Source organism: Anguilla rostrata, chromosome 12, assembly GCF_018555375.3.
Source record: "Anguilla rostrata isolate EN2019 chromosome 12, ASM1855537v3, whole genome shotgun sequence".
Lineage (NCBI taxonomy): Eukaryota > Metazoa > Chordata > Actinopteri > Anguilliformes > Anguillidae > Anguilla > Anguilla rostrata.
In genome coordinates, this window is record NC_057944.1 from 39,125,776 (window position 1) to 39,153,570 (window position 27,795).

Below are 27,795 nucleotides of genomic sequence, written 5' to 3' on the forward strand. Positions count from 1 at the left end.
AGACAGACCTGGCTAAGTACAGACCTATTTCAAATCTCCCATTTCTATCAAAGGTTGTTGAGAAATGTGTAGCACAACAACTCTCTTCTTTCCTACAGGATAACAATGTGTACGAGAGTTTTCAGTCTGGTTTTAGGAAGCATCATAGTACTGAGACAGGCTTTGCCCGAGTATTGAACAATCTGTTTCTCTCCCTCGATTGTGGATGTATCTTTGTTCTTGTCCTGCTTGACCTGAGTGCTGCCTTTGATATCATAGACCACCATATCATCCTCCATAGTTTAGAAAAATCAGTTGGTGTCACTTGGTAAGCCCTTCTTTTATTTTTGTTTTGAATCATGATCTACTGAATGCCCCCAGACCAGCCATTGGATAGCTGCATCATCAAAAACTTCTCAAAGTATCTAAAATATCCTTCATTGCACACACTGCCAGGTGGAAAAAAACACACACACACTAAAACCGCAATAACTCCAGAAAGATTGATAAAACTCCAGAAAGTGAACTATCCATTTAAACTGTTCTGATTGTGCATTGCGCAAAACTCCAGGACAAAATATAAATAACTGAGACAGAAAATGATTTAATCATCACCTACAGTTGAGACCATTTACTTCTCCTTTACCACTAAACAGTTTGCAAATCTGAACTCTTATGGCTCTAATGCTAATTCCGTAAATGACGGGATTAAACAGCGGGGGAATTATCAGAAAGTAAAGGGACAGGAATAAGCGAGCGTTATAAGGTACTTGACTCAAGTCAAACGAAGTGTGGATGAGCTCAAATAAGACTCCCACAGAATAGTTAATCACAGTCACTAAGTGCAGGGTGCATGTTTGCAGAGCTTTGATTTGAGGTTCCTTAGAAGCAAAGAGGCAGACTCTGAGTATTTGTGCGTAGGAAAACAGTATCAGGGCAATCTGAGGACCAGGACAAACAATAATTAATGCCAGTCCAACAATGGTCTCAACACCTGTGTCAAAACAAGACATTTTCTGTAAATGAAAATTGGAACAATAAACTTCTTTTAAATGCTTTTCGCAGAATGAAAGTCTGGCAGTTGTTATCATATTAAGGGCAAAGTAAACACAGGGAACAACCCAGGATAATACAATGGCTGCAGAAACTTTTCTAGGGGACATGAGGAGGTTATAGTGTAATGGGTGACAAACAGCAACATACCGGTCATAGCTCATCACTGCTAAAATAGTGAATTCAACTATACCATACGAAAATAAACCGTATACCTGTAACAGACAATGGTTCAGAGATATTTCATAGTTCTGAGATAACAAATGGCCAAGCATAAATGGTAGTAAAACTGTACTGCCGTACAGTCCATTCACTGCTAAGTTACATATAAACAAATACATAGGTTCATGCAGCCCTCTCTCCTTGTAAATTACCAAAATTACAACAAAATTGACCAATAATATCAGAATGTATAAAAGAAGCAAACATATGAAGTATAAATATCTGTGATCTTCCAGTTCGGTGTAGGCCGTCAGTATAATGGACGTCACAGCTGATACATTCTCCATGGTCACCTGGATGTAGAGTCAGTGCTGTGGAGAAGAATGTGAGTCTTTGTGAACATGTTTTAAAACTGAGGACTTACATCCTATGCAATATGGTGTTGGAGAAGCCTAACCATTTTAGAAGTTCTTCATTTTCATAAAATTTACATAGGAAAGCAATTTAAAGGCAAAATTTACATTGACAAGATTTACAGACCTCTTATTTCCGATTTCTGTATTGAGATTCGGACAGCAAAGTGTCGCCTGTGTTTTTGGTTGAATTCCCTCGTAAACGTCCGCGTAGGTACTTCCTTTAACTTTTATATTTCAGACCTGAAAATGATTTAATTTCCATTGTTTGCACTTTTTCCAGGACCTGCTATATTATATTTTCTTTGCACATTACATTTCTACACGATACCGTCAAATGTATGAAATTCAAAAATTGTCCATATGAAACACTATGAGCCCACTGAAACAGAGCGGCTGTTTAAATCCCTTAGAAGAGAGGTCATGTTAACGTGCGACACGAGTAACATGGGCACAAACTTTTGACCAATCTTTTTTAGTAAAGCTGGTTGTTTAACAGAGTGTAAAACCAGCTGATAATATATTATTTAAAAAAAACTGAAAGCAATTATCATCTGCTTTTAAATACAATTTCCCCAAATAATCTGAAATATCCTCAAATATCACACTTATGCTGATACTAATTGTCAAGGTACACAAATTTGACCATATATACCATTTTAATAATGATATTCTTCATTAACTTAATTAAATATGAAATTATCTTTATCCATTCTGATAATCATATACCTGCAACCGATTTGAAGCAGGCTGCATTATTCAAAGACTGATGGAATACCACTGATGCACAAAAAAAGAGAACATTAAAAATGTTATAAAGAATAATTAAAGTTTTTAAATAAATTCAAATTTTATATAAATAAAGTTTAAAATATAGAGAGCACATACAGTAAAAAATCTGTCAAATAATTGTTTCTTTCAAAAGGCCTTTTTCCTGAAAGCTTTGAGATCTTACAGTTCTGATGTCAAATGCCGCATCTGAATAATTGAAAGGGACATTTCTATCTGAGACCCTTTTATAATGACATGACCATGTAAAAATACACACCAGCATGTGACGTTACAGCTCAGACCAATCAACACCTGTGAGGTATCCCAACATATTCCCATCTCTCATTAAGCCAAGTGTTGTTTTTAATACTATGATATTATGTTATATCTATATGTAACACCCAATGATTGCTGCTATTTTACAGTCATGAGCCCAGTTTTTCAAAGCTTATAATCTTGATCACAATTGTCACGATAATAGTGCTGTGCAGGTTGAATGAATATCAGTGGACCTCCTGGTTTATTTGTCAATCGGGTAAAATAAATGATTGTTTTAAATAAATTTAAAAAATATATTGTTACATCTTTGAAGCTTCATATGTTTTCCGAAATGCCTCATTAGGCAGTGTTTCAGAGTAGCGGAACTACATGTAGGCCTAACAGAGCTGCCACAAGCTACTCTACATTTTCCAGTATCAGGTGGTAGCTTAAAGGGGAACTGCACCCAAAAAATATATTTTCCCCATTATTCTATAAGCCCGTTGTGTAAATGTTTTTATCATCAGCTGTTTTCTACATTCCTTTGAAAGAGCAATTCCTTTGGAACTTTTATTTCCATTTTGTGGCTTGGATTTTTATTTTTTTTTGTATTTTTCTTAAACATGTCAGCTATGTAGGCCCATATCCCATTGAGAAATAATGATTTTATCCCGGTGCAGATTTACGAATTGGATTAAATCATTAGATCGGGTAGTTAGTGGTGGGTGTTTGATGATAATGTGCAGATTAATGTGATTAATCTGATTAATCAGACCTAACCAGTGTATCACTGACCAGATAATGAAATCCCCATTTTTGCAATCCAGGATCAAACTGAACCTACAGTTTTTTCGCCAGTTTTTTCAAAACGGATAAAGGATCATTCTGACCAAGCTACCACAAGGGCAATATTTTAAAATCCATCTATCCATAAATCTGTTTCTATCTGTTGGGCCAAATAATAACAGCATGCTTGTTCAGGGAAACATGACATCAGGATAGACAGTATACTGAGGCACATACAGTGGGTTTTGTGACATACTCCATCTCCAGTGACCCTAAAAAATGCTCCACTTGCATAGAACCACAAAGCAATCAGAACTCGTTCCTCTACAGTCAAGGAAGAACTTCTTACGGCATTTTTTTTACAGGTGCCTAAGACTTTTCCACAGTACTGTATATATATATATATATATATATATATATATATATATATATATATACACATACGCACATATACATACATATGTACATATGTGTCATCTCTCAATATTTCATTTAAAACTGAAGAAGTTTCAATTTCATTTTTGCATTTTCACCCATATATGTATTTGTGGCACTTGATTTCTACATAAATTATGAATATAATCTAATCTAAGTTTTGTAAATGGTACAGGTGTGTCACATGCGGCCTTTCTGGGTGTGCAGTGTTGGTTGCCTCATGGAGAGAGAGAGGGAGCACCCACACCAACATGAAATTAAACAAATCAAACACCTTCACCCTTCCACCTCACGGGTTCCAGGCAAAAAACAATGAACTAAAACAACAAACTAAAATGACAAAGGTAAAAGGAAGCAAAAATGAGTGACAGTTTTTCAGCTGGCTGCTTGTAGCGGGCCAGCTTGTCATGTGACCAGCTCCTCCAGCTTTTCAGCGGCAGTTTAATTTCTTTTTGTGCTCAGAAAAATTAAACTCAAAGACTCACTCTCTCGGTGTGTGGTCCCGGTCTGGGCCGTGTACTGTGGAGAAGAACACACCTTTAAGCACTAGGGCTGGTTAGCTAATAACATAACATAACATAAAATAATTAAGATCCATCAATGAGGTCGCTGGGGTGAAAAAAACCAAAAAAGACAAAACACCATAAGGAAGAGACAGACACACATGTCTTCCAGATGAAATTAATGAAAAATTATACTTCACAATACAGATATTTATTTAACCATCCAGACAAGATATTTTCAATATTATAATATTTATAATATTACATCACCTGTTACATTACTTGGTGAAACAAGGTACAGCCTTACTAAGTATATTTAAATAACAGAGACAGAAGGTGCTTTCATTATCACCTTGAGCGTGGTTCACTTATTTATTTTTTACCACCGAACAATTTGAAAATCTGAACTCTAATGGCCTGAATACTAATTCCATAAATGACAGGATTAAACAATGGGGGAATTATCAGATAGTAAAGGGACATGAATATGCGAGCTTTGTATGGTACATGACTCATGTTGAAACGGCCCTGGATGACGTCAAAAAAGCATCCAAGAGAATAGTTTATCACAGTCAGTAAGTGTGGGGTGCACGTTTGAATAGCTTTGGTTTGAGATTCCTTAGAAGCGAAGAGGCAGATTCTGAGTATTTGTGCATAGGAAAACAGTATCATGACGATCTGAGAACAGGGTGAAACAAAAATTGATGCCAGTCCAACAATGTTCTGAATGGTCGTATCAAAACAAGACAGTTTAAATAAAGAAAAATTGCTACAATGCGTTCTTTCTATGATCCTGCCACAAAATGTACCCCGTACTGTGAATATGAAAAGAAGGGCATTGTAAATGAAGGGAATCACCCAGGATAATTCAATCGCTGCATATACCTTTTTAGGAGACATAAGAACATGATAGTGTAACGGGTGACAAATAGCAACATACCGGTCATAGCTCATCACTGCTAAAATAGTAAATTCAACTATAGCATATGAGTGTAAACAATATATCTGTAATTGACAATTGGTCAGAGATACTTCATAATGGTGAGATAACAAAAGGACAAGCATAGATGGTAATAAAGATGTACTTCCGTACACTCCATTCACTGCTAAGTTACATATAAACAAATACATGGGCTCATGCAGACCTCTCTCAATATATATTACTGTTATTAGTACTGAATTGGCCGCTATTATCATAATGTATAAAAGAAGGAAACATATGAAGTATAAATATCTGTGATCTTCCAGTTCAGTGTAGGCCGTCATTATGAAGGACGTCACTGCTGACACATTCTCCATGGTCACCTGGATGTAGAGTCAGTACTGTGGAGAAGAATGTGAGGGTTTGTCAATGTCATACCTTAAGATTGAGAACCTACATTCTGCTGAAACTTCATTAAACTAACATACTGTATAGGTGAAGCACTTAGAGTTATTTAAACTAAATTCATCAATGTGTGATGTTACAGCTCAGATAATAACCTGCGTCACTTACAGAATAAAAGAAAGCACCTCTATACAATGCATTTTATGTACATGACTGAAAAGGTTTATGAAAATATACAGAGGATACATACACTATAACTATATTTAGGTAATTACCTGTTTCCTTCAAAATGTTTTTTTGCCTTCGGAGAAAAGCAAAAGTCTTCACAGTTCTGTCGTTATACACCACATCTGGATGACTGAGAGATATATTTCCACCTTTGAGTCTTTTATAATGACACAACCATGTAACAATACACACCAGTGTGTGACGTTACAGCTCAGACCAATCAACACCTGTGAGGTATCCAACATATTCCCATCTCTCATTAAGATTGGTCTTGTTTTTGAGACTGTTCAGAAAAGCTGCATGCGTCCATGAGAAAAGGCTGTCGTGGTGCCAAACCCCAATAAAAATGACTTTGCATTTTCATCTTGGTGATGTCTGAGATGGAAAACAAACAAACAAACAATGACATGCAGATGGACGACAAATTAAAGAAAAAACCAACATAAAGTTTCTTTGTAAGGTGTTGGGCTACCATGAGCCGGCAGAACAGCTTATGTGCGCCTTGGCATAGATCTGCAAGTCTCTAGAGCTCTACTGGAGGGAAGGAACACCATTCTTCCAAAAGATACTTCCATTACTCATTTGGTGTTTTGATGCTGGTGGTGAAGAGTGCTATCTAACACGTCGATCCAAACTCTCCCATAAATGTCCAGTTGGGTTTAGATCTGGTGACTGCGAAGGCCATAGCTTATGATTCACATCATTTTCATACTCATCAAATCATTCAGTGACACCCCATGCCCTGTGGATTGGGGCATTGTCATCCTGGAAGAGACCACTCCAATCAGAATATAAATGATTCATCATAGGATAACGGTTATCACTCAGAATGACTTTTGCAGTGACCCTTCCCTCTAAGGGAACCAGTGGACCCAAACCATGCCAAAAAAGTGCCCTCCACAGCATAAACACAGCCAGTTGGAACGTGCCCATCGCATTGTATACTACCGCAAAGGACGCACTCGCATATCCAAGCTCAACCATCCCTCTTAGCTCCTCACTCCTCACTCCTTCAATGAGCATTTAACAGGTTGGAATGTCCTTGAAGCTGGCGGACCTCGATTTATTTCTGGGTCAGGCAAGGACCAAGGAGACAAGGACGCATAAAATAAACCACTGGAATGGCACGTAATACAAATGTTTTGTTAAAATAAATTAGGCAAGTAGCCTACATTTGCCGCACAAGTGCACTGTTTTGTTTTTGCTGGTTTTAGGTTAAACGCACTCATGCATAGAAAAGAATAGACGTAATGCCCCTGTTGCATTCAACCACACGTTTTCTCAAATAAACATGATTGGAGCAGGATAAGGAAACAAAAAACACTTAAATCAAACTGCATTCAAAATACAAGTTTCGTTAGGTCGTCTGTCCATTATAGGTTACTGTAGAAGTCAAGAAAGCGGATTTATAGCTGGAGATTTACCATTCCGTAGCTTTTCATTTCAATCCTAATTTGGTACACCTGATTCAGCTAATTGGTAGCTCAATGGGATCTCTAAGCTGTTGGATGAGATGTGCTTTAGGGTTGGAGTGCAAACCTACAGGATGGTAGATCTCCAGGAACAGGGTTGGGCAGCATTCCTCTAGCTGTTGAATGAGGTGTGCTTTGTTAGTTTTGAAATAAAAACCCACAGGATAGATCTCCAGGAACAGAAGATATATATATATAGGTTTATATACATATAATATTAAATAAAACTGAAATGCATTTGTAAAAATAGCAACAAAATATAGTTCCTCATAATTTCCAAAATGATACATACAGGGGAACTTAAATCAAATCAATTTTATTTGTTTTTTGCTTTTTACGAAGAACCATCGCAAAGAAGCTTTTCAGAGTGACAGAATGAAAAATGGGCAAAAGTCAGGCCTGAAAAAAAAAAAAAAAAAAACTCCCCGGTGTAAGAAAAACAGTGAAACGGTGGTGATAAAAAAAAAACTAGAGTGACTGAACGTGTAGGTGTATTGAACGTAACCCAGCTATGACATCACCGACTGATTACAGCCAATGGGTTTACACGGGCCAGTCCTTTATAAAAAAAAAAGCTTGAGTGAAGATTCCATTCTGCAAGTGTGTTGTCTGCAAAACAGCAGCACAATTAGTGCTACAAGCTACAACAAGTAAAAGATTTATCATTAAAATTTTAATCATTTTTAAAAGAGGCCAATACTGAATAAAATATCTGCTCGGTATGTATGCATTTTATATTTTTGCTCAAATGTTTGCTTCTCTTTAAATGTCTTTTTTAAAGCATAAATATTATTAGTATTAAAATATCTTATTCTGCTAACATGTTATTATTATTATTATTATTATGAAAGTTAGTATGAGTAGGAATAGACTAATATTATAATTATTTTGCTGCTGTGATTTTGAATGCTTTACTTGCCCCTTTAATTGCTCTAATAGCCCAGCAAATACAGCATTACTGATAATGCTATTATAAAACCATCCTAGTGATCATAATGCAATGGATTTGTGCAAAAGTGGCAGTTAGCAAAGCCTGGCTTCATTACTATGGCTAGCATGGTTTTATTCCAGTTGCACATTCACGGTCAGCTGGACCTGTGCAAGCTGCACTTGTTCAAATGTTTTTTCAGCTGGGAGCTAGACTTTTTCAACAATGGTCAGTTCAGAATTTTTACAAACTTACAGATTGAATGTGGGTAGCCCAGTCAACAAATAAACGCATAAAACTTGAACAGTTTAGATTAATCTGAATCTGAATCAGTTATTCTGTGAGAAAAGACTATATTTACATACTTTCAAATACCCCTTGCCCATACTGGCATAAGGTAAAATAACAGTAAAATCCCTGCTTTATTTTGCCGAGAAATCGTGCAGTGTCTATGCCCATCAGCACTGTATGCCAGTGTCTCTACATCTATGCTTTCTTTTGAAGGAAAAACAACACTAACATCAGACATAAAATCAGCTCTTTGTAGTCCGTCATGTTTGAATCCATGTAAAAAAAAAAAAAGCCTGTGAAACTCAAAATGTGTTGCAATGTTGATGACTTCAGTCTTCTGTATGTCCAGGGTTCCAAAAGGCCATTGTAGTATAATTTAAAAGCCCAATCGAGCCGCCCATACCAGCTTCGATCTATTCGGTCAAATTCGGCTGGGCCAGTCAACGTGGCACTGCAAAAGGGGAAAATTTGGGCAAAGGATGCAAGAATATGTGTAGCCAATCATATGCTCTGGTCAGATCACCAATTGCAGATATAATTTTTTGTGGGAATTTGATCAGGACAGATATAGCGCCATGTGATGCTTAACCCCTTTGCGCAGTAAGGCTGTATATTTATTCTATGTTTAGTCACACAAATTGATTGTAGAATTACACCAGGTACAATGGTACAGAAGAATTCATCTTGTTTATTTTGCTATTCAGTGAGCAGCATTTTTCTTCACTGTACTGGGATACCTTTGGGCTACTGTTGGCTTTATCTTGTTGCTATGACATAATACAAAATTTTGGTGGTGAATTGATATTTTTATGAACTCCCAGATGGACGCTATTGTCCAATGGCTCGTGCTTAGCAGGGTATAGTTGCAGATGAGCCTGCAGGGAAAGGGGTGCTTGTTAAATGGACGACCAGAGCAACAATGGTGGCACTCAGAAATTCTGTATTTAACACAATTGTCCTGTATCGTCTTCTAATAAAGCTGGAATACAGACCGTGTTGTCTCCACTCATAGTTTGATTGCAGGAGCACTGAATGTCACAGTTTAGCAGTCTCAGGACACTGGTGTCCTGGCCACTAGAGGGCGTGCACAAAGGGGTTACTGACAACAGTGAGTTGGGACTTCAGTTTCATGCCTCATATGAGAAATTAGTGCAACAAGCCCAAATTTCTTCATAATTTAAAATAATGTGCTTTAAGCATATGAACATAAAAAGATTCCCACCCAACACAAAATAAAGCTTGTAAATTCAATGTGTAATTACTATTTAATTTATTCAGGTGTTACAAGTCAACAGAGAATGTCTGCGGAAAGAATAAATATTTTAATCCACTAAATTTGTTCAAATATGAATGTTACCAAGCTCATATGTAATGGGAAGTACTTCTAAAGGCTTAATGTTCTTTGCCACTGAACACCCTGCTCTCGCATTGAAGTAGATGCATTCTAATTTATTTATTTTTTAAAATGCAGTCCTTTTTCCTGTTCAAATAAAAAATGATACATAAATTCCTGTCATTTTTCTCTGTAGGATTCATTGTACAACTAAAGCATGGAGAATGGATCAGTGGTGACGTCATTCATATTGAAGGCATACACTGAACTGGAGGACCATAGATATCTATACTTCACAGGTTTCCTGTTATTAATCATCCTTTTGTTATTCACCAATACAGTCCTTATTACAGTAATTTACATTGAGCGAGGTCTCCATGAACCCATGTACTTTTTTATGTGTAATTTAGCAGTGAATGGAATTTATGGCAGTATATCTCTATTACCATCAATACTTAGATATTTAATGTCTCATACTTATGAAATATCTCTGACTGCTTGTCTTTTACAGATCTTTTGTATACACACACATGCTGCAGTTGAATTTTGTATTTTAGCAGTGATGGGCTATGACCGATATGTTGCCACTTGTCGTCCACTACACTATCACCAATCAATGTCTCATAGAAAAGTGTGGACACTCATTGCATTATCTTGGATTTATCCAAATATTATTTTTGGGCTGTACTTCATATTAACGGTACAACGTACATTTTGTGAAACGATCATAGAAAAGTTGCATTGTATGAACTTTTCATTAGTCAAACTGTCTTGTCTTCAAATCTCTATTCAGAGCATAGTTGGCTTTGTTGTAACTGTTTTTTTACTTGTTCCACATTTGTTCATGATACTATTTTCATATGCACAAATATTCAGAATCTGCCTGTCTGCTTCTAAAGAATCTCAGACCAAAGCTATTCAAACATGCACCCCACACCTACTGGCTGTTATTAACTATGTCGTGGGGTTATTATTTGAATTTATCCAGGATCGTTTCAACATGAGTCATGTACCTCATAAAGCTCGCATATTCATGTCTCTTTATTTTCTGATAATTCCCCCATTGTTTAATCCTGTCATTTATGGAATTAGGATTCAAGCCATACGAGTTCAGATTTTCAAACTGTTCAGTCCAAGAAAAAGAACTTAACTCCACTGCAAGGGGTTGATGAAATAGTCTCATGCCAATGTAATTATTTACGCATATTATTGAGCCAATAAACCAAAACAAGCTCAAATGGAATTCCAGTGGGTGGCAGGATCAATGAACAGTATGGACACTGGTCTGGGTGATTTAACCTCAACAAAGGCTAATTTTGTCAATATTTGCAGATGTGGCAACATGAGAAGAAAGCTTAATTTTGAAGTGTTCAGGCTCCCGTTCCCTCCATTTGCATTTTAGAATTGATTAGACACAGTAAAACTGTTTTGTATAGATCTCTGTTATATAAATTGAGTAAAATAACATAATTGTCATGACATTAGATATAATCATCATTTGATTACAAATGTGAGTAGACGGAAAATGTATTCATGGTTTGATTAGATATTGGTAGTTGTTATTTTTGGTAATTGTTATTTTTAAATAAATACCTTCTACAAATAATGTATTGTTTCTCGATGGCTTCTTATTAAATAATAAAATTAATTGTTTTCTGCCACTTGACATAAATTACTTTCATTCATAGAACACCAGAAAAATTCTATCAGTTTATTGACAGTAATAAAGTAAATATTTATCTTCATTAATAATAAGACAGCTTTTTCTCTTTTTTTTGCAACAGAAGACATTTCAAATGTGTAATTGAACTAGGTCTTAAGTGAAGCCACAGAAAGAAACATTTGCCAAAAAAACTACAAAACATTCCCTTTCCTTCCTTGGTGATCCAAAAGGTTTCAACAATTCTCACAGCTATTTTCTCGTCAATAGCTTTGAATTCACTGGCATATGCACTTTTGCATTTCAATATGTCACTTCACATATTATTCACATTATTAATGGAAAACTCCAGGGTAAAGCATGCTTACATTGTTATAATTTGCTTGTTTGTAAAACGTACTTATCTTATTCAATACCTATGTCAGACTGCACTTAGAGTAGCAAAGCTGAGGATTTGTGAGAAGGCTACAGAAACTGAGCAAATATTTCATACATTTAACTAAATGTTTCATGCATTTAGTTGAATATTTAGCTAAATGCTTTATACCTTTAGTAACTGTTACATTTACCTTATAATTTTAGGATAGTTCATTTAACATTTACTGTCATTTCAAAGATCATATACATAGAAAAAAGGGACATTATTTGTTAAGTGTGAGAAATAAAGAGATTCTTTGTTTAAATGTGGTAAAAAATGCATGGTAAAATAATAGGGTAACTGGAAACTTTTATTGCCATTACAATATGGTATGAACATTAAGAAAATAAAACTTGCTTGCACAATTTTAAAACAGTGGCAAAACAAATTGTCCATTAATATTCTACAGAGACCACCCAATCACAATCCTCGGGAGAACTGCGTTATTATATCTGTTGTATCGCTAAGTAGCCCAGCTATGACATCACCAGCTGTTTACAGCTGCTGCATTTGCATGGGCCAGGCCGTTATAAAAAGCTGAAAAAAGACTCCGCTCCACAAGTGTGTTGTCTGAAGTGTGTTGTCTGCAGAAAACCACATGATCAGCAGGATCACTTACTACATGCAAAGAAATGACCATTTTAAAGGAGGCCAATACTAAGTGAAATATCTGCTGGGTATGTATGAGTTTTTTTTAAATTCCTGCTGAGATTTTGTCTGTCTGTCAAACACATCGCACATGCAAGGAAATTATTTGTATTTATTTTTGTAATATTAGAACTTATATATTACTAAAATATTTATTGCTATTTCAAGGTGCTATTTGTCCACATATGAAAATTGTAGTTCACATTTTTAAAATATCAGCTGCAAGTTTTAAAAAAATAAAATTTCACGTGATGTCACATGTTTTGTTTTTACATGTTGAAATTTTCATTCACGTGAAAAATCATGTATGAAAATGTCCGGGTCACATGTGACGTGGATATTTTACTTCACATGTGAAATTGATTTTTTTGTAAGTGTGTCTACATCTGTCAACACTGCATTTGCAAACAGATGCTTCTTTTTGAAGGAAAAACAAAATGGCAGCATCAGATATAAAATAAGTTCCTTGTACTCTGTCATGGTTAAATTCACCTAAAAGGCTAGCGATACCCAAAATGCATTGCCCTATGCATCTATTCGCCTCAAATATGGATGGGCTCAAATGTGCTACTTCAAAAAGGGGTAGATGTGGGTAAAGGATGCAAGGGAATTTATAGCCAATCAGATGCCCTGGCTAGGTCACCAGTTGGAGAGGTAATATTTGTGGAAATGTGTTCAGGACACTGCAGTTAAAACCCCAACAGTTAGAAATAGTTCCATGTGGTGCTTAAAGACAACAGTGGGTCAGCACTAATGTTTCATGAGTCCTGTGAGGAACTTTGAAAATTGCTTCAGATGATTCTGTGAGGAACTTTGAAAATTGCTTCAGATGATTCTCTTCATTAATGAATATCTGTTGTGAGCATACATGTCTTAATATGCTGCTTTAAATTTGTTTAAATATGAATGTTACCATTTTCCTTGTCAATTAAAAGTTGATATGCATAGATCAGAATTTGTAAAGATTTGATACAGTTTTTCACTGAAGTACTCTATTGTTACATCATGCAAGATGCATCCAAACATGCTGATCTAAAAAAACTGCAGTTAATATTCTAGGACAAAATGATTAATAATTAAATGTTATTTTTCTCAGCAGGACAACTAGACCATGGAGAATGTATCAGTGGTGACGTCATTCATATTGCAGCCATTTACTGAACTGGAAGACCACAGATATTTATACTTCACAAGTTTCCTGTTATTGTTCATGCTTATGGTATTAACAAATTTAATTCTCATTACAGTAATTTACATTGACAGAGGTCTCCATGAACCCATGTATTTTTTAATATGTAATTTAGCAATGAATGGAATTTATGGCAGTTTATCTTTATTCCCATCGGTACTTGTTAATTTAATGTCTCATACTTATGAAATATCTCTGACTGCTTGCCTTTTACAGATCTTTTGTATACACACATATGCTGCAGTTGAATTTAGTAGTTTAGCCGTAATGGGCTATGACCGGTTCGTTGCCATTTGTCATCCATTACACTATCACCAATTAATGTCTCATAGAAAAGTGTGCACCCTTATGGCATTATCCTGGATTTATCCTTGCATTCTTTTTGGACTTTATTTCACATTAACTGTACAGCGGACATTTTGTGCCAGGATCATAGAAAAAGTGTATTGTGTGAATTTTGAATTAGTCAAACTGTCTTGTTTCGAAACTACTATTCAGAGCAAAGTTGGCTTCATCGTAACTATTTTTGTAATTGTTCCACAGCTGATCATGATACTATTTTCCTATGCACAGATACTCAGAATCTGCCTGCTTGCTTCTAAGGAATCTCAGGCCAAAGCTATTCAAACATGCACCCCACACATACTGGCTGTGATTAACAATGCAGTGGGTATACTCTTTGAAATCATGCAGACTCGTTTCAACGTGAGTCATATACCTAATAAAGCTCTCATATTCATGTCCCTTTACGTTATGATATTTCCCCCATTGTTTAATCCTGTCATTTATGGAATTAGCATTCAAACAATCAGGGCCCAGATTGTCAAACTGTTTAGTGCTAAATAACTTGACTTCACCTGAGGTGATGATGACTTAGTCACATGTTTAATTCTTTAACACATGTAAGCCAATTACCTAACTGCCATGCAATGCAAAGTCTGCACGCTGGTTCCTTTGTAGCATGACAAGAAAGCTGTTATTATTCCTGCCAGGAGCACTCAAGCCCTTTTCCCATTTTTATTTTATAAATTCGCAGACACTCTGACTCAGAGACCAAAACACCAGTTACTTGGTAATTATTGAATCACATTTGATGTCTATTTCACAATATTTTTAAATAAAGCTGTCCTTGATTTTGTTTTCATTGTGTTGTCTTGCTCACTAATTTGTTTAGCATGACACAGTTTCAAAATAGTACTCCATAATCATCAGACAATATTTAGCAGTAATTATATGAATTTTCACACGGGTCGAACTGTTGCCAATGGACCAATCCTATTGGTAACACTTCCTTTTACAGTCAACTAAGCACTAGGCATTTACCAGGTAATATGTGGAAGGAATAATACATAATTGGGTCATTTTCATTGGTAAAAACTAGGTAAATACTAAGAAGGTGAACCATTTAAATCTCAGGGTTAAAACTCTATACAGTACAGACATGGGTTCGAAGCTTAAAATAAAGAGCAAATAAAGAGGGCCTGCAGCCTCTCCTCCACTACACACCCTTTCTGTCTCCTCTCCTCCACTACACACCCTTTCTGTCTCCTCTCCTCCACTACACTCCCTTTCTCTCTGTCTCCTCTCCTCCACTACACTCCCTTTCTCTCTGTCTCCTCTCCTCCACTACACACCTTTCTCTCCTCTCTCCTACCCTTTCTCGTCTCCTCTCCACTACACACCCTTTCTGTCTCCTCTCCTCCACTACACTCCCTTTCTCTCTGTCTCCTCTCCTCCACTACACACCCTTTCTCTCTGTCTCCTCTCCTCCACTACACACCCTTTCTGTCTCCTCTCCTCCACTACACACCCTTTCTCCTGTCTCCTCTCCTCACTACACACCCTTCCATCGTCTCCTCTCCTCCACTACACACCCTTTCTCTGTCTCCTCTCCTCCACTACACACCCTTTCTGTCTCCTCTCCTCACTACACCCCTTTCTGTCTCCTCTCCTCCACTACACCCCTTTCTTCTGTCTCCTCTCCTCTCCTCCACACCCCTTCTCTCTGTCTCCTCTCCTCCACTACACACCCTTCTCTGTCTCCTCTCCTCCACTACACACCTTTCTCTCTGTCTCCTCTCTACTACACTCCTTTCTTCTCTACACACCTTTCTGTCTCCTCTCCTCACTACACCCCTTTCTCTTGTCTCCTCTCCTCCACTATCTTTCACCTTAACTTCTTCTTACTCTGTCTCCTCACTCAGCTCAAATAGCATAGATCTAAGTCTTGGCCTTACTGCTACACTCGGCTTTTCATACATTCATTACAGATAGCAGACTGCCTACAACACTTATTACACTGGTTTACATGCTATTTTTGTACATTGTATCCATTTGTCTTTCATCCAACTTGTCTTTACCTGAGATAATTTAAACCAACAAAATTATATAGATTTCCCCATAAGACCAACATATAACTCACCATATCAGCTTGGCTGTTTTCAAATATTCTAATAATATAAGATTAATTTTAGTTTAGTTTAAAGAAGTTTTTTAAAAGCAAAACTATGTCAGAGCTAATTCATGAAGAATGTATTCGACTTCTAGAAGTGCAATTGGGTGTTTTTCAGGACATTGAAATGGTGATTTAAAACGAATAAAACAGTGATCTGAGTTAAGGGAATTCCAGTGCTGACTGGTGACGTCCACAACTGAAGGCTATTTTTACATGGCCAGCTCCCTATAAAAGGCACAAGAGTGGAACTGTCCTTTCAGTTATCCAGAAGGTGTCACGCACCGTGACACTGCAGGTCTGAAGATCTAAGAGATCTTTTCTCTAGTTTTTTTTTTCTTCTTTTTTTTTGCGGAAACATTTTCTTTTGTCTCGTGTACCTACGGTAAGTGTAACACTTGTGTTTTATTTGTGGTATGGAGTGATGTCGTGAAAAATGATTTTGGTGCTATCAGTGTGACATGCCTGTTCTTTGAGGGTTTCCTGATGCAGGTGTTGTCGTTTTGTTGTATGTGTGTAGGTGTAATCTTTTCCTGGTAATAAGCAACAAATACAGTTAATGTTTATTTGTCTCTAAACTATGCATTGTACCACCAGGTTACCATGGAAACACTATCAGCAGTGAAATCCTTCATATCGATGCCACACCAAACTGGAAGACCACAGATATTTGAACTCCTTATGTTTCCTTCTTTGATGAGCCTGGGTGTGCTGACTGTTCTTCTCATCCTCACAGTCTTATGTAAATTGTTTGTAAATGAATAACTCTGAAAGGTACATGCTTCATCAACACCAAATGTTTATCTAATTCAGAACAAGTAGGCTGTAAGTCTTCAGTTTTAAAACATGTTCACAAACCCTCAAATTCTCCTCCACAGAACTGACTCTACATTCAGGTGATCATGGAAAATTTATCAGCAGTAACATACTTCATTTTAACAGCATACACTGAGCTGGAAGATCACAGATACTTATACTTTATACTTTTACTTGTGTTGTACATTCTAATATTATTGGTAAATTCAGTTCTAATTGTAGTAATATGCATAGAGAGAGGTTTGCATGGACCTATGTATTTGTTTATATGTAACTTAGCAGTGAATGGAGTGTATGGTAGTACCTCTTTATTACCACCTATGCTTGGCCATTTGTTATCTCAGAATTATAAAATATCTCTGACCTTTTGTCTATTACAGATCTTCTGTGTACACACATACGGTGCAGTTGAATTAAATGTTTTAGCAGTGATGAGCTATGACCGGTATGTTGCCATATGTTGTCCATTACACTATAACAAAATACTGTCTCGCAAAAAAGTATGCACGCTTATTACATTATCGTGGTCTTATGCTTACATTGTTTTTGGACTGTTTTTCATATTAACAGTACAGAACACATTTTGTGATGCAAACATAGAAAAAGTGTACTGTGTCAATTTTGCATTAGTCAGAGTGTCTTGTCTTGATACGTCCACTCAGAGCATAGTTGGACTTGCAGCAATTGGACTGATACTTGTTCCACAGATCCTAATGATAATATTTTCCTATGCGCAAATACTCAGAATCTGCCTGTTTGCTTCTAAGAAATCTCAGATCAGAGCTATTCAAACATGCACCCCACACTTGCTGGCTGTGATTAACTATGCAGTGGGATGCTTTTTTGAGGTCATCCACAGTCGCTTCAGCACGAGTGATGTACCTTATAAAGCTCGCATATTCATGTCCCTTTCCTTTCTGATATTTCCTCCCATACTTAATCCTGTCATTTATGGAATTAGTATTCAAGCAATCAGGGTTCAGATTGTCAAACTGTTCAGTGGTATGAGAAATAAGTTGATAACGCGGATGATAATGAAGTAACCTCAAGCCTGTTTAATTCTTTACCACATATTTAAGCCAAATAACTCAAATGAGCTCATTTACATTCTCGAGTCCATGAGAAACTCTAAAGATGTACATGCAGAGATGTTAGTTATACTGTGTGAAATTACATAATTTGCCTGATATTTAAAGAAAAAAAAAACTGAATTAGATTACTAAACTGACTAGATTCAAAATGCATTCATAATTTGATTAGATTTTTTTTTTTTTTCATTTTTAAATGAACACCTTTAGCATATAGGCCTAATGTTTTTTTTCTTCTGATGAATTCTGACGAACTTGCAAAGTAAATTGTTTGCAGATACTTTCCATAAACCATAAATCCAACTGTCTAATATTCAGGCATGCAGTAATAAAAAAAGATTATTTTCATTCCATTGAAGGCACATTTCAGCATATTCATACCTATTGAATACCTATGTTTATTAATATGTGATGATCACGTGTAAAACATAATAACTAAAACTTTAAAAAGTATAAATACCAGAAACACCTAAATTATATGAAGCACAAAATACTTTAACCCTCTAAACTTCACATACTTTACCAGATTTTAACTGTTTTAAAGGAAACATTTATTTTCAGCAATATTAAAAAAAAAAATAGAATAAAATAAAAAATCTCGCTCTTTTCTTAACATCTGAAGAGGCAAAGCCTTTCAGCTGTGTAACTGACCCGGGTCTTAAAGCCACAAAAAGAAAAATGTGCCCCAAAAACTGTGAAACACTTGCTTTTCATTGCTCTGTGGTCCACAGACTCTCTGTAAGTAAGAGTTTCCCCACAGTAATTTTATCATCAATACCTTTGCATTGACTGGCCTGTGTTACAGACAGGGCTCGATAACAGATTTTTTTTCTATGTATTAGCTACAAGCAGAATCAGAATTTTAACATTTCTGTTATTTTGTTCTGCCTGAAATATGTTTCTGAACCAGTTACAACAAAATAAAATAAATCTGTTCATTCTGTTCATATGGAACCCTAATAAGTTTTTGTGTAACATGAGAGGTCATATTTATTTTTGATGTAGATTTCGTATTACATTTGATGACAATGTAACGTTACTAAATTTCATAGCTATTTGCACAGCTAACGCTAGCTGCCAGACCATGTCAATAAAGGCAACATTAGTTTAGACAATGTTGCGCACAGTATCCATCTCTCATATCAGGTAACGTTGCGTTAGCTAGCTAGCTAATGGAATTAGTACAATCTAATGTCAGCTAACAATTAGAAAAAACGCTAGCTAACGCTACTGACCGGTACCGACCTCGCAAACCGTCTCTCGAATGCAATGCTACTTTGTTGCAGTGTTGCAATGTAGCTAACTAAAGGCCAGTTCAGATCAACGATTCGCAACAAGACTGGATGCAACTTGCAAAATATCAAGACGTCTGATTGTAAACGTTCTAAAACTGCACTTGGCGATTTGACAAGGTGGGTCTTTTGAGACCCCAGGCAACAGCTTCAGACGCTCTGCAACTAACCAGTTCACACCGCTGCAATTTTCTCTGCAACATTCTAAAACCGTTTAGTCTCGTTGCGAATCATTGATCTGAACTGGCCTTAACGTTACCGTTATTTACATTGCCATCAAGTTCATCGATATATTGATTGGAATAAAGCCGGGGTATAGGTGGAGCAGAGCCGGGTCTGATTCCTGTGTAAACATGTCAAGCCGGAGAAAACTAAATAAAAGAATACGGCAGTATCGATTAGCGTTGTTATTATTTTATTACGCTTCCTCACATGTTCCTTCAGCCTTGATGCCCTTTTTTGATGAAATCTCCTTTGTTCTTGTTTTATTCTTCTTATTCTGATTGATAATTTAACACCCAGCTCAGCTTTATTCTCAAACAGTTTAGCTAGCAAAACCAGAAACAAGGCAGTTGTTTCAAAAATATCACACAACAATCATTCACGAAAAAGACTGTTTATTGTGCACGAGATACATAATTGCACGAGCCACAGCGAATTCCGCAAATTCTTCTCTGCAGTGTAAAGATGTTCAATACAGAGCAAAATGTGGATAAAGAACGTTTGTGGAATTTGATCATCACTATTAATTCTACCCCAGGTCTGCTACAGCATTTTAACCCGGCTCGGCAGTGTAAAGACAGCTTAAGTTAGCCTAATGTTAGACAATGAATGAGTATGTACATAACGTTACTTGTATAACAACCATTTTTTATTCAGTAAATAATAAGTGTAATAGTTGGCGTGGCCCAGGTACCAACTGACTGACGTCACACAGGCGACACTGGTTGGATCCGGTTGGATCTATGGGAAGTAAGGTCCAAAAACACACCTGCAATTACTGCTTCTCACCATTGGTACCGCCAAAGAGAACGAAACGGAAATCTTTGAGATTGTAACTTTAATGAGATAATAGAGATAATAATTTGCATCATTTGCACTAAAATAAAATGAAATCCACAGAAAAGCTTGCACAGAAGCCTAACAATAAAAATGAAATGATACCACCCAGGTTTATCGTGACACAGTAAGCATTTGTTAAATTGCAGGGAATTAAAAAAAATATGTTATTAACACTGGAACTGCCAGAGCTATCTCCATTGGGCTCTTGGGGTTTAAAATGCTAATTAATCCAACGTCAACCTTCCTAAGTTCTAGCATGTCACTCCTCACCTGGGGTGACTCCTCTGGCTACCAGTTGCCGCCAGGATCAGGTTTAAAGTCCTGACCAACAGGACATGGTTCAACCCTACCTGCCTGCTCGAACACTGCTCTGCTGCAGCAGGGCGACTTGCACTCTCTGCCATCCGGGTGAATGGTTCTTAAACGTTCCAACTACTGAGCTTCTCCACCCTAGCTCCCCAGTGGTGGAAAAAACTCCCCGTCCCTCTACAAACAGCCATTTCCCATTTTCCGCCGTGGTCTGAAGACGCATCTTCAGACTATGCCTGGACTAACTATCACAAGCCTGCCAGGCACTCCCAATTTAGGATTGCTCTTGTCACTTTAATCCTTCTAATTTGTTCCTGTAGCACTTTCATGTTACACTTATCTCCATCCAGCACTTATATTGCATTTGTATCGTTATCTTGATGTTGTAGCTCGTCATCATGCCTCCTAGTTTGACTTATCATAGCTTTCTGACATAGTCTATGCTATGATATGTCACATAATGTTAGCATGGCCAATGGGTGATCCAGAATCACATCTAGTGTTCTGTCTCCGTGCTGGAGGGATATCAATATGACCTTTCTAATCTTCCAAGAAACAGCAGGTACTCTGCTCTACACATAGCTTTCTATCACCATCATATAATGTCACAATGGCCAATGTCTGATGCAGGATCACAGCTAGTGTTCCATCTCTGGGCTGGATGTATAACATAACATAACATAACATAACATAACATAACATAACATAACATAAGACGAGAACAGGCCATTCAGCTCGACACTGCTCGTCTATTCCTACCACTAAACTGTAATATTAGTATGGGCTTCCTGATCTTTCAGGAAATATAAGGTGCTCTCCTGTACAAATAGTTTCTTTTATCAGAATCACAGAAGGTTAGCACGGCCAATGTCCGGTCCAGGATCACAGCTTGTGTCTGCTGTACTCATAGCCTTGTTTGGGGTGGGGCACTTGGATGATCTGCTGTTTGGGAGTTTTGCTTTTTCTCATGTTTAGTTGGGGAGATGAATTGTGCAACCTGTTCGACAGGTTAGTCCTTGCTGGTGCCTTCAGAGAAGTGCTTAAAGCAGATCCATTCCATGCCAAATGAAAATAATTGCATTGCATATAATTTAAACATGTAATCTAAATACATGAGTTTTCTTCCCTGACTCGCTGCATGACTCAGACTATGAAACTGAAAATACAGCCTACCTGAGTGTTAAACATGTACATGTTCACTGACAAAGTACATAACCAAATGATTCCCTATGGCCATGACTGTGGTACCTTTCTGAGCATTTTTCACTGAAGCAGTTCAAGAATGAGCTTGCAGGACCAAGACGGGTTATCTTATGTAATGAAATCAACGATACAAAATCGCTCATGTACTACTGTGCCGGACTACAAGCGCAATCGGACCTTTCTTCCGTTAGATTTGTTCATCCACTGAAAGTTCGAAAGAATGAGATGAATGAGATGAACTGATTGTGCCGAACCTACTGAATGACTCAAATGAATGAGATGCACTAGAAAGATAACAGAAACAGGAAATAAAAGAAGCCGTGTTTCAGTTTTAGAAAAATAACGTCACTGGAATGTTTACAATGATGTTAACGGCAATGCTGATGATAATTTGAACTGTTTAAACAGTACTATGAGGACACATTCCTCTCATTTGGTGAATATAAATTAGCATAACTTGCAGATTTTTTCTATACAAAACTCAGTGGATGCAGCCCAGCAGGTTATTATTTAGCTTGACCTTAGAAACAGTATTGTCCTTAAATATATAATATGGATAGATCGTAGCAATTCAATTAGACTTATATTTGATTGATTTTAAACATGTTCAAATTAATTACAAGTCCTTTATGTCAACAGCAACAAATCAAGACAAATAGAAATGTGTGACAAAAAAATGGATCAAATCAGAGCTTAAAATATAATCAACAAGTGAAAAAATTACAGTCAAGAAAAGGAATTCTTTATATGAATAAGAATAATTAAAATAACTATATAAATAGGAAAATAAATCAAATAAAAATACAAAACCCATCATGACTACATAGCCAATATAGTTTATAAAATGAGTGATTAATTGCAAATTGGCATTCAAGAAGACCAGCTGTGTAATTTTTTATGCGACTGCGCTCAGCCGGGACCTCATCATCACCAACGGCCTTTTATTCAATTTTCATACTAAAGTGATCAATTGATACCGTCAACTTTCCCAGAATTCCGAGCGGCGTCGCAAGATTATGACAGATATCGCAGAATAAATGTTGTTACAATTGCAAAAAAAGTTCAGGTTTTAATAGTAGTAAAGTGTGCTTAGCAGTAGCTTCTGTGTAGATAGTTGTTGAACTAAGGGTGTCTTCACACCATATAAGAGTTGGATGTGGGAAAGGACCCCATTGCATTGTGCTCAAAGGAGTCATTTACCATGCCATGAAGATTTCACGTTTTTCTCAAGATGAAGCGTAGAACCTAAGTCAGACATTCTGTTACACGCTGTAAATCAGTAAGTGTAGGTTGAGGCCGATGAGCAGAAATAAAAAGTAGGCTATATTTGTCAAAGGGCATGTTTTTTAACAAGTGAGAAAACAGCTTGAAGGACTCGAAAACTGGAAAGTTCGATTCATTGCAATTCAATGACTCGAATGTGCTGATTCATTTTAAAGAATCGAACTTCCCAAAACTAGTGAACGTGTGCAATTTGCAGGACATTGTAAGTGTGTTTTCAAACTAATTAAAAGGTGAACTGACTTAAGGGAATTCTGCAGGTGTTCCAGTTTGAATGGCTGCTGACTGGTGACGTCCACAACTGAAGGCTATTTTTATATGACCAGCTCCCTATAAAAGGCACAAGAGTGGAGCTGTCCTTTCAGTTATCCAGAAGGTGTCACACACCTGCAGGATAATCATACTCATAAAACAGCAGGTTTGAAGATCTAAGAGATCCTTTCAACAGGAAATTGCACTCTAGTTTCTTTTCTTCCTGAAACATTTTTTTAAATCTAATGTTCCAGTGGTAAGTGTACCAATTGTGCTTTCACTGTGGTATAGAGTAATGTAAATAATGCTTGCCCTTTCAGGGTTTCCTGATGCAGGTGTTGTTGTTTTGCTGTATGTGTCTCAGTTTAATCTTTCCCTGTTAACAAGCAACAAATACAATTAGTGAATCCATGTTTATTTGTCTCTACACTATGCATTGTATCACCAGGTTACCATGGAAACTGTATCAGCTGTGATATCCTTCACATTGATGCCATACACCGAACTGGAAGATCACAGATATTTATACTTCATATGTTTCCTTCTTTGATGAGCCTAGGTGAGCTGAATGCTCTTCTCATCCTCATTGTCTCATGTGAATTATCTGTAAACAAGGAACTCTAAAAAGTGCACATTTGATCAACACAATATGTTGATTTAATTCAGTACCAGCTGGCTTTAAGTCCTCAGTTTTAAAATATAAACCCTCACACTCTTCTCCACAGCACGGACACTACATTCAGGTGATTATGGAAAATGTATCAGCAGTGACATCCTTCATTTTAACAGCATACACTGAACTGGAAGACCACAGATATTTATACTTCATACTTTTACTCGTGTTGTACGTTCTGATATTATTGGTAAATTCAGGTCTAATTGTAGTAATATGCATAGAGAGAGGTTTGCACGGGCCTATGTATTTGTTTATATGTAACTTAGCCGTGAATGGAGTGTATGGTAGTACCTCTTTATTACCACCTATGCTTGGCCATTTGTTATCTCAGAATTATGAAATATCTCGGACCTTTTGTCTTTTACAGATCTTTTGTTTACACTCACATGCTTCAGTTGATTTAAATGTTTTAGCAGTGATGGGCTATGACCGGTATGTTGCCATTTGCCATCCATTACACTATCACCAGTTAATGTCTCATAGAAAAGTGTGCACCCTTATTGCATTGTCTTGGTCTCATGCCCATATTCTTTTTGGACTGTTTTTCATATTAACTGTACAGCGAACATTTTGTGCTGCTATCATAGAAAAAGTGTTCTGTGCCAATTTTGAATTAGTCAAACTGTCTTGTTTTGAAACCTCTTTTCAGAACAGAGTTGGCTTTGTTGTAGCTTTTCTTGTAATTGTTCCACAGCTGCTCATGATACTATTTTCCTATGCACAAATACTCAGAATCTGCCTGTTTGCTTCTAAGGAATCTCAGGCCAAAGCTTTTCAAACATGCACTCCACACCTAGTGGCTGTCATTAACTATTCAGTGGGATGCTTTTTTGAGGTCACCCAAAGTCGTTTCAATATGAGTCATATACCTTATAAAGCTCGTATATTCCTGTCCCTTTACTATCTGATAATTCCTCCATTGTTTAATGCTATCATTTATGGAATTAGCATTCAAGCAATCAGGGCTCATATCGTCAAACTGTTTAGTGGTATGAAAAATAAGTTGATAACGCGGATGATAATGAAGTAACCTTAAGCCTGTTTAATTCATAATCCCAATTTTAAGTCACATAACCCAAATGAGCCCATTTACATTTTAGGATCCATCAGACTCTCTAAAGATGTACATGTGGAGGTGTTAGTTATTTTGTGTAAAATGACATAAATTGCCTAAAAATTGCTATCCTGAGTGGATTCACTATATGTTCATGGTTCAATTCGATTTTGGTAGTTTATTTTCATTTATTAAAAAATAAATAAATGCCTTTAACATATACGACTACTGTTGTGTTTCTTGAAGATTTCAGATTAAATTACGAAATGAATTGTTTTCTGTCACTTCTGTCATAAATCATAAATTGTAACGATTTAAAATTAGTGGTAGGGATGAAAACACGTTCATCTGACTCCATTATTTTTAAAACCTGTAATGTGGATGTTTGTGTGAGTGCGGGTTCACATATACTAGTATTCGCTGGGGTGTGCTGAAAGAGTGGGTGGCAAGACTTGCACCCCAGAGAGTAAGACTACCTACTGCTGCCAGGCATTTATATAATTGTCCACTGCCATTAAGAACTTCTATCCAAGCAGGTAAAGGTGCCAATCATCCGGGAAGCTTGCAAATAATGTTTGTGCGTCAGGAAGAAACGACTTAAACCTGAAAAAATATGTTTGTCCGAGTACCAAAACGAACCTAGTCGAGGGAGCCCTAACTAAGGTTACTCCATCTGGTTTGTGAAACTGAGACCCCTCTATTATTTATGTGAAATAACACTAGGGTCCATCTGGACACTGACTCGAACAGCTATCCCGGAGCAGCTGCACTTCCGGGCTAGTGAACCGATCAATATGCCCAGGAGGCAGGGCTCTACGCTAACTCTTTCCCCAAGGAGTACATGTGCTCCTAAATGAAAAAATGTAGGAGCACACAAAGAAATTTAGGAGCACAGTGAAAAATGTTCAAGTAACACAGAGTTTATTAACGAACAATTTATTACATATACATATTTATACTGCATGTGCGTGCATGCATGTGTGTGTGTGTGTGTGTGCTTTTTTGAAAATTTGACACATTGAATACAGCTTTTAAAACATTGACACAGCTTTTTAAAACACTGAAATGTTGAAACACAGCTTTTTAAATAAAATATTGCAAGAACTTTTTAAAACATTTGAAAAACTGACTGACACAACTTTTTGAAACATTGAAACAGTTTTTTAAATATTGTAAAATTAATGGGCTTCATTTTTAGCGATGTCTGCACATATAACGTTAACTTATCCCATAAGAACCCACGGTGTCACAGGTGGCACAAACACTTTAAATATTCTGGAAAGTTCCTTATACAGCTTTATCCTTGACTTTAACTCATGAAGTCCTTAAGTGACATAATTTTGTAAAGGAATGTGAGCATGTCTATGTGCTTTGGGGTCAGTCTGGTGTGCAGTCTGCTGAAGGTGAGACTGGCAGCTATGATGATGTGGGAAGATGGCACAGATGTTCTAGGAATGGGAAAATACCATTTTTGTCACACGTTGCATTTTGTGTCAGGATCATTGAAAAAGTGTATTGTACCAATTTTGCCTTAAGTTAAACTCCCTTGTTCTGATAAGACCATTCAGGGATTAGTGGGACTGGCGTCCTCTTTTTGTTTCACCTTGTTCTCAGATCATCGTGTTGACTTCAAATTCATCTCAAAAGACAGCCATTCAAACTTGCACCCCACACTTGCTGCCTGTGATTCAATTTTCTATGGGGATCTGAATTTAAGAATATTCAAAGTAGACTTAACATGAGCCACGTACAAGATAAATCTTGCATATTTATGGCTCATTACTTTTGGATATTCCCTCAGATGTGTAATCCTTTCATTATGCAGTATTATGTTAGAATTATCCTAATTTTAACATATATACATTTTTTTTTGGTTTCAACATGTGTTTCATTTAAAAACGTTTGCTTATAATTTTTGCTAATCTTTTTTTTTTGCAAATTAATAGAACTTTAACAACAAGTCTGGCTCATTTTTAATGCACATATGCAGTATTTTCCCCAAAGCACCACCAGTTACAACACGGTTCCTTTAACAATAAGGTCTGCATCCTGAGCCCACACTGATGGGGCCTGAAGGTATGATCAGGTCGGGTAATGGGCCTATTTTCACCTCTGTGACATTAGGTCAGATCAGGTACAGGCCTGCTGCCAACCCCAAATTTTTAAAATGGCAGCAGGCTCTTCTGCCAGTGCTTAACAATGACTGACAACAATAGTGCAAAGCTTCCAGTTGTTTGCTCTTTTTTGAAGGAACAAAATGTATAATTAATGTGAGGTTTAACTTTTAAGGAAACATGGCAACAAAACTAGCTGGCTGCCCTCTTCTGATCAATACAAACAGTTACAAACACATTTTCTTCACATTCCACAATCCTCCTCCCTCCAAGTTGACAAGCACCTCTTCTCCCCTCAAGTTTGATAAATGCAAAAACATTTAAGCATGATTTATGTTAGGA

General features: G+C 36.8%; 6 protein-coding genes across 6 annotated transcripts; 4 read left to right on the top strand and 2 right to left on the bottom strand.

Moving 5' to 3' along the window:
* Positions 1-468: 468 nt before the first annotated feature.
* LOC135236987 (olfactory receptor 1E16-like) lies at positions 469-1,556 on the bottom strand. Its single transcript, XM_064303659.1, has one exon. The coding sequence runs from the start codon at positions 1,539-1,541 to the stop codon at positions 591-593; it is 951 nt and encodes a 316-aa protein (XP_064159729.1). The 5' UTR covers positions 1,542-1,556; the 3' UTR covers positions 469-590.
* Positions 1,557-4,565: 3,009 nt separating this feature from the next.
* LOC135236581 (olfactory receptor 52D1-like) lies at positions 4,566-6,120 on the bottom strand. Its single transcript, XM_064303039.1, has 2 exons — positions 5,963-6,120; positions 4,566-5,683 (listed from the first exon to the last, which is right to left on the bottom strand). The coding sequence occupies exon 2, from the start codon at positions 5,657-5,659 to the stop codon at positions 4,733-4,735; it is 927 nt and encodes a 308-aa protein (XP_064159109.1). The 5' UTR covers positions 5,660-5,683; positions 5,963-6,120; the 3' UTR covers positions 4,566-4,732.
* A 1,887-nt stretch (positions 6,121-8,007) lies between these two features.
* On the top strand, positions 8,008-12,022 carry LOC135236420 (olfactory receptor 52L1-like). The gene is made up of 2 exons (XM_064302744.1): positions 8,008-8,106; positions 10,136-12,022. The coding sequence occupies exon 2, from the start codon at positions 10,157-10,159 to the stop codon at positions 11,087-11,089; it is 933 nt and encodes a 310-aa protein (XP_064158814.1). The 5' UTR covers positions 8,008-8,106; positions 10,136-10,156; the 3' UTR covers positions 11,090-12,022.
* A 1,354-nt stretch (positions 12,023-13,376) lies between these two features.
* Positions 13,377-14,998, top strand: LOC135236407 (olfactory receptor 1M1-like). The gene has a single exon (XM_064302724.1). The coding sequence runs from the start codon at positions 13,777-13,779 to the stop codon at positions 14,698-14,700; it is 924 nt and encodes a 307-aa protein (XP_064158794.1). The 5' UTR covers positions 13,377-13,776; the 3' UTR covers positions 14,701-14,998.
* A 1,419-nt stretch (positions 14,999-16,417) lies between these two features.
* Positions 16,418-18,551, top strand: LOC135236453 (olfactory receptor 4B13-like). The gene has a single exon (XM_064302852.1). It carries the CDS (start codon positions 17,209-17,211, stop codon positions 18,163-18,165), a length of 957 nt encoding a protein of 318 aa, XP_064158922.1. The 5' UTR covers positions 16,418-17,208; the 3' UTR covers positions 18,166-18,551.
* A 5,240-nt stretch (positions 18,552-23,791) lies between these two features.
* On the top strand, positions 23,792-25,463 carry LOC135236541 (olfactory receptor 52L1-like). Its single transcript, XM_064302998.1, has one exon. The coding sequence runs from the start codon at positions 24,359-24,361 to the stop codon at positions 25,313-25,315; it is 957 nt and encodes a 318-aa protein (XP_064159068.1). The 5' UTR covers positions 23,792-24,358; the 3' UTR covers positions 25,316-25,463.
* Positions 25,464-27,795: the final 2,332 nt, after the last annotated feature.

What these genes read in the sequence shown, in the direction of transcription:
- LOC135236987 (XM_064303659.1), bottom strand. Translation starts at nt 1,541, where the DNA reads ATGGAGAATGTATCAGCTGTGACGTCCATTATACTGACGGCCTACACC.
- LOC135236420 (XM_064302744.1), top strand. Translation starts at nt 10,157, where the DNA reads ATGGAGAATGGATCAGTGGTGACGTCATTCATATTGAAGGCATACACT.
- LOC135236541 (XM_064302998.1), top strand. Translation starts at nt 24,359, where the DNA reads ATGGAAAATGTATCAGCAGTGACATCCTTCATTTTAACAGCATACACT.
- LOC135236407 (XM_064302724.1), top strand. Translation starts at nt 13,777, where the DNA reads ATGGAGAATGTATCAGTGGTGACGTCATTCATATTGCAGCCATTTACT.
- LOC135236453 (XM_064302852.1), top strand. Translation starts at nt 17,209, where the DNA reads ATGGAAAATTTATCAGCAGTAACATACTTCATTTTAACAGCATACACT.
- LOC135236581 (XM_064303039.1), bottom strand. Translation starts at nt 5,659, where the DNA reads ATGGAGAATGTGTCAGCAGTGACGTCCTTCATAATGACGGCCTACACT.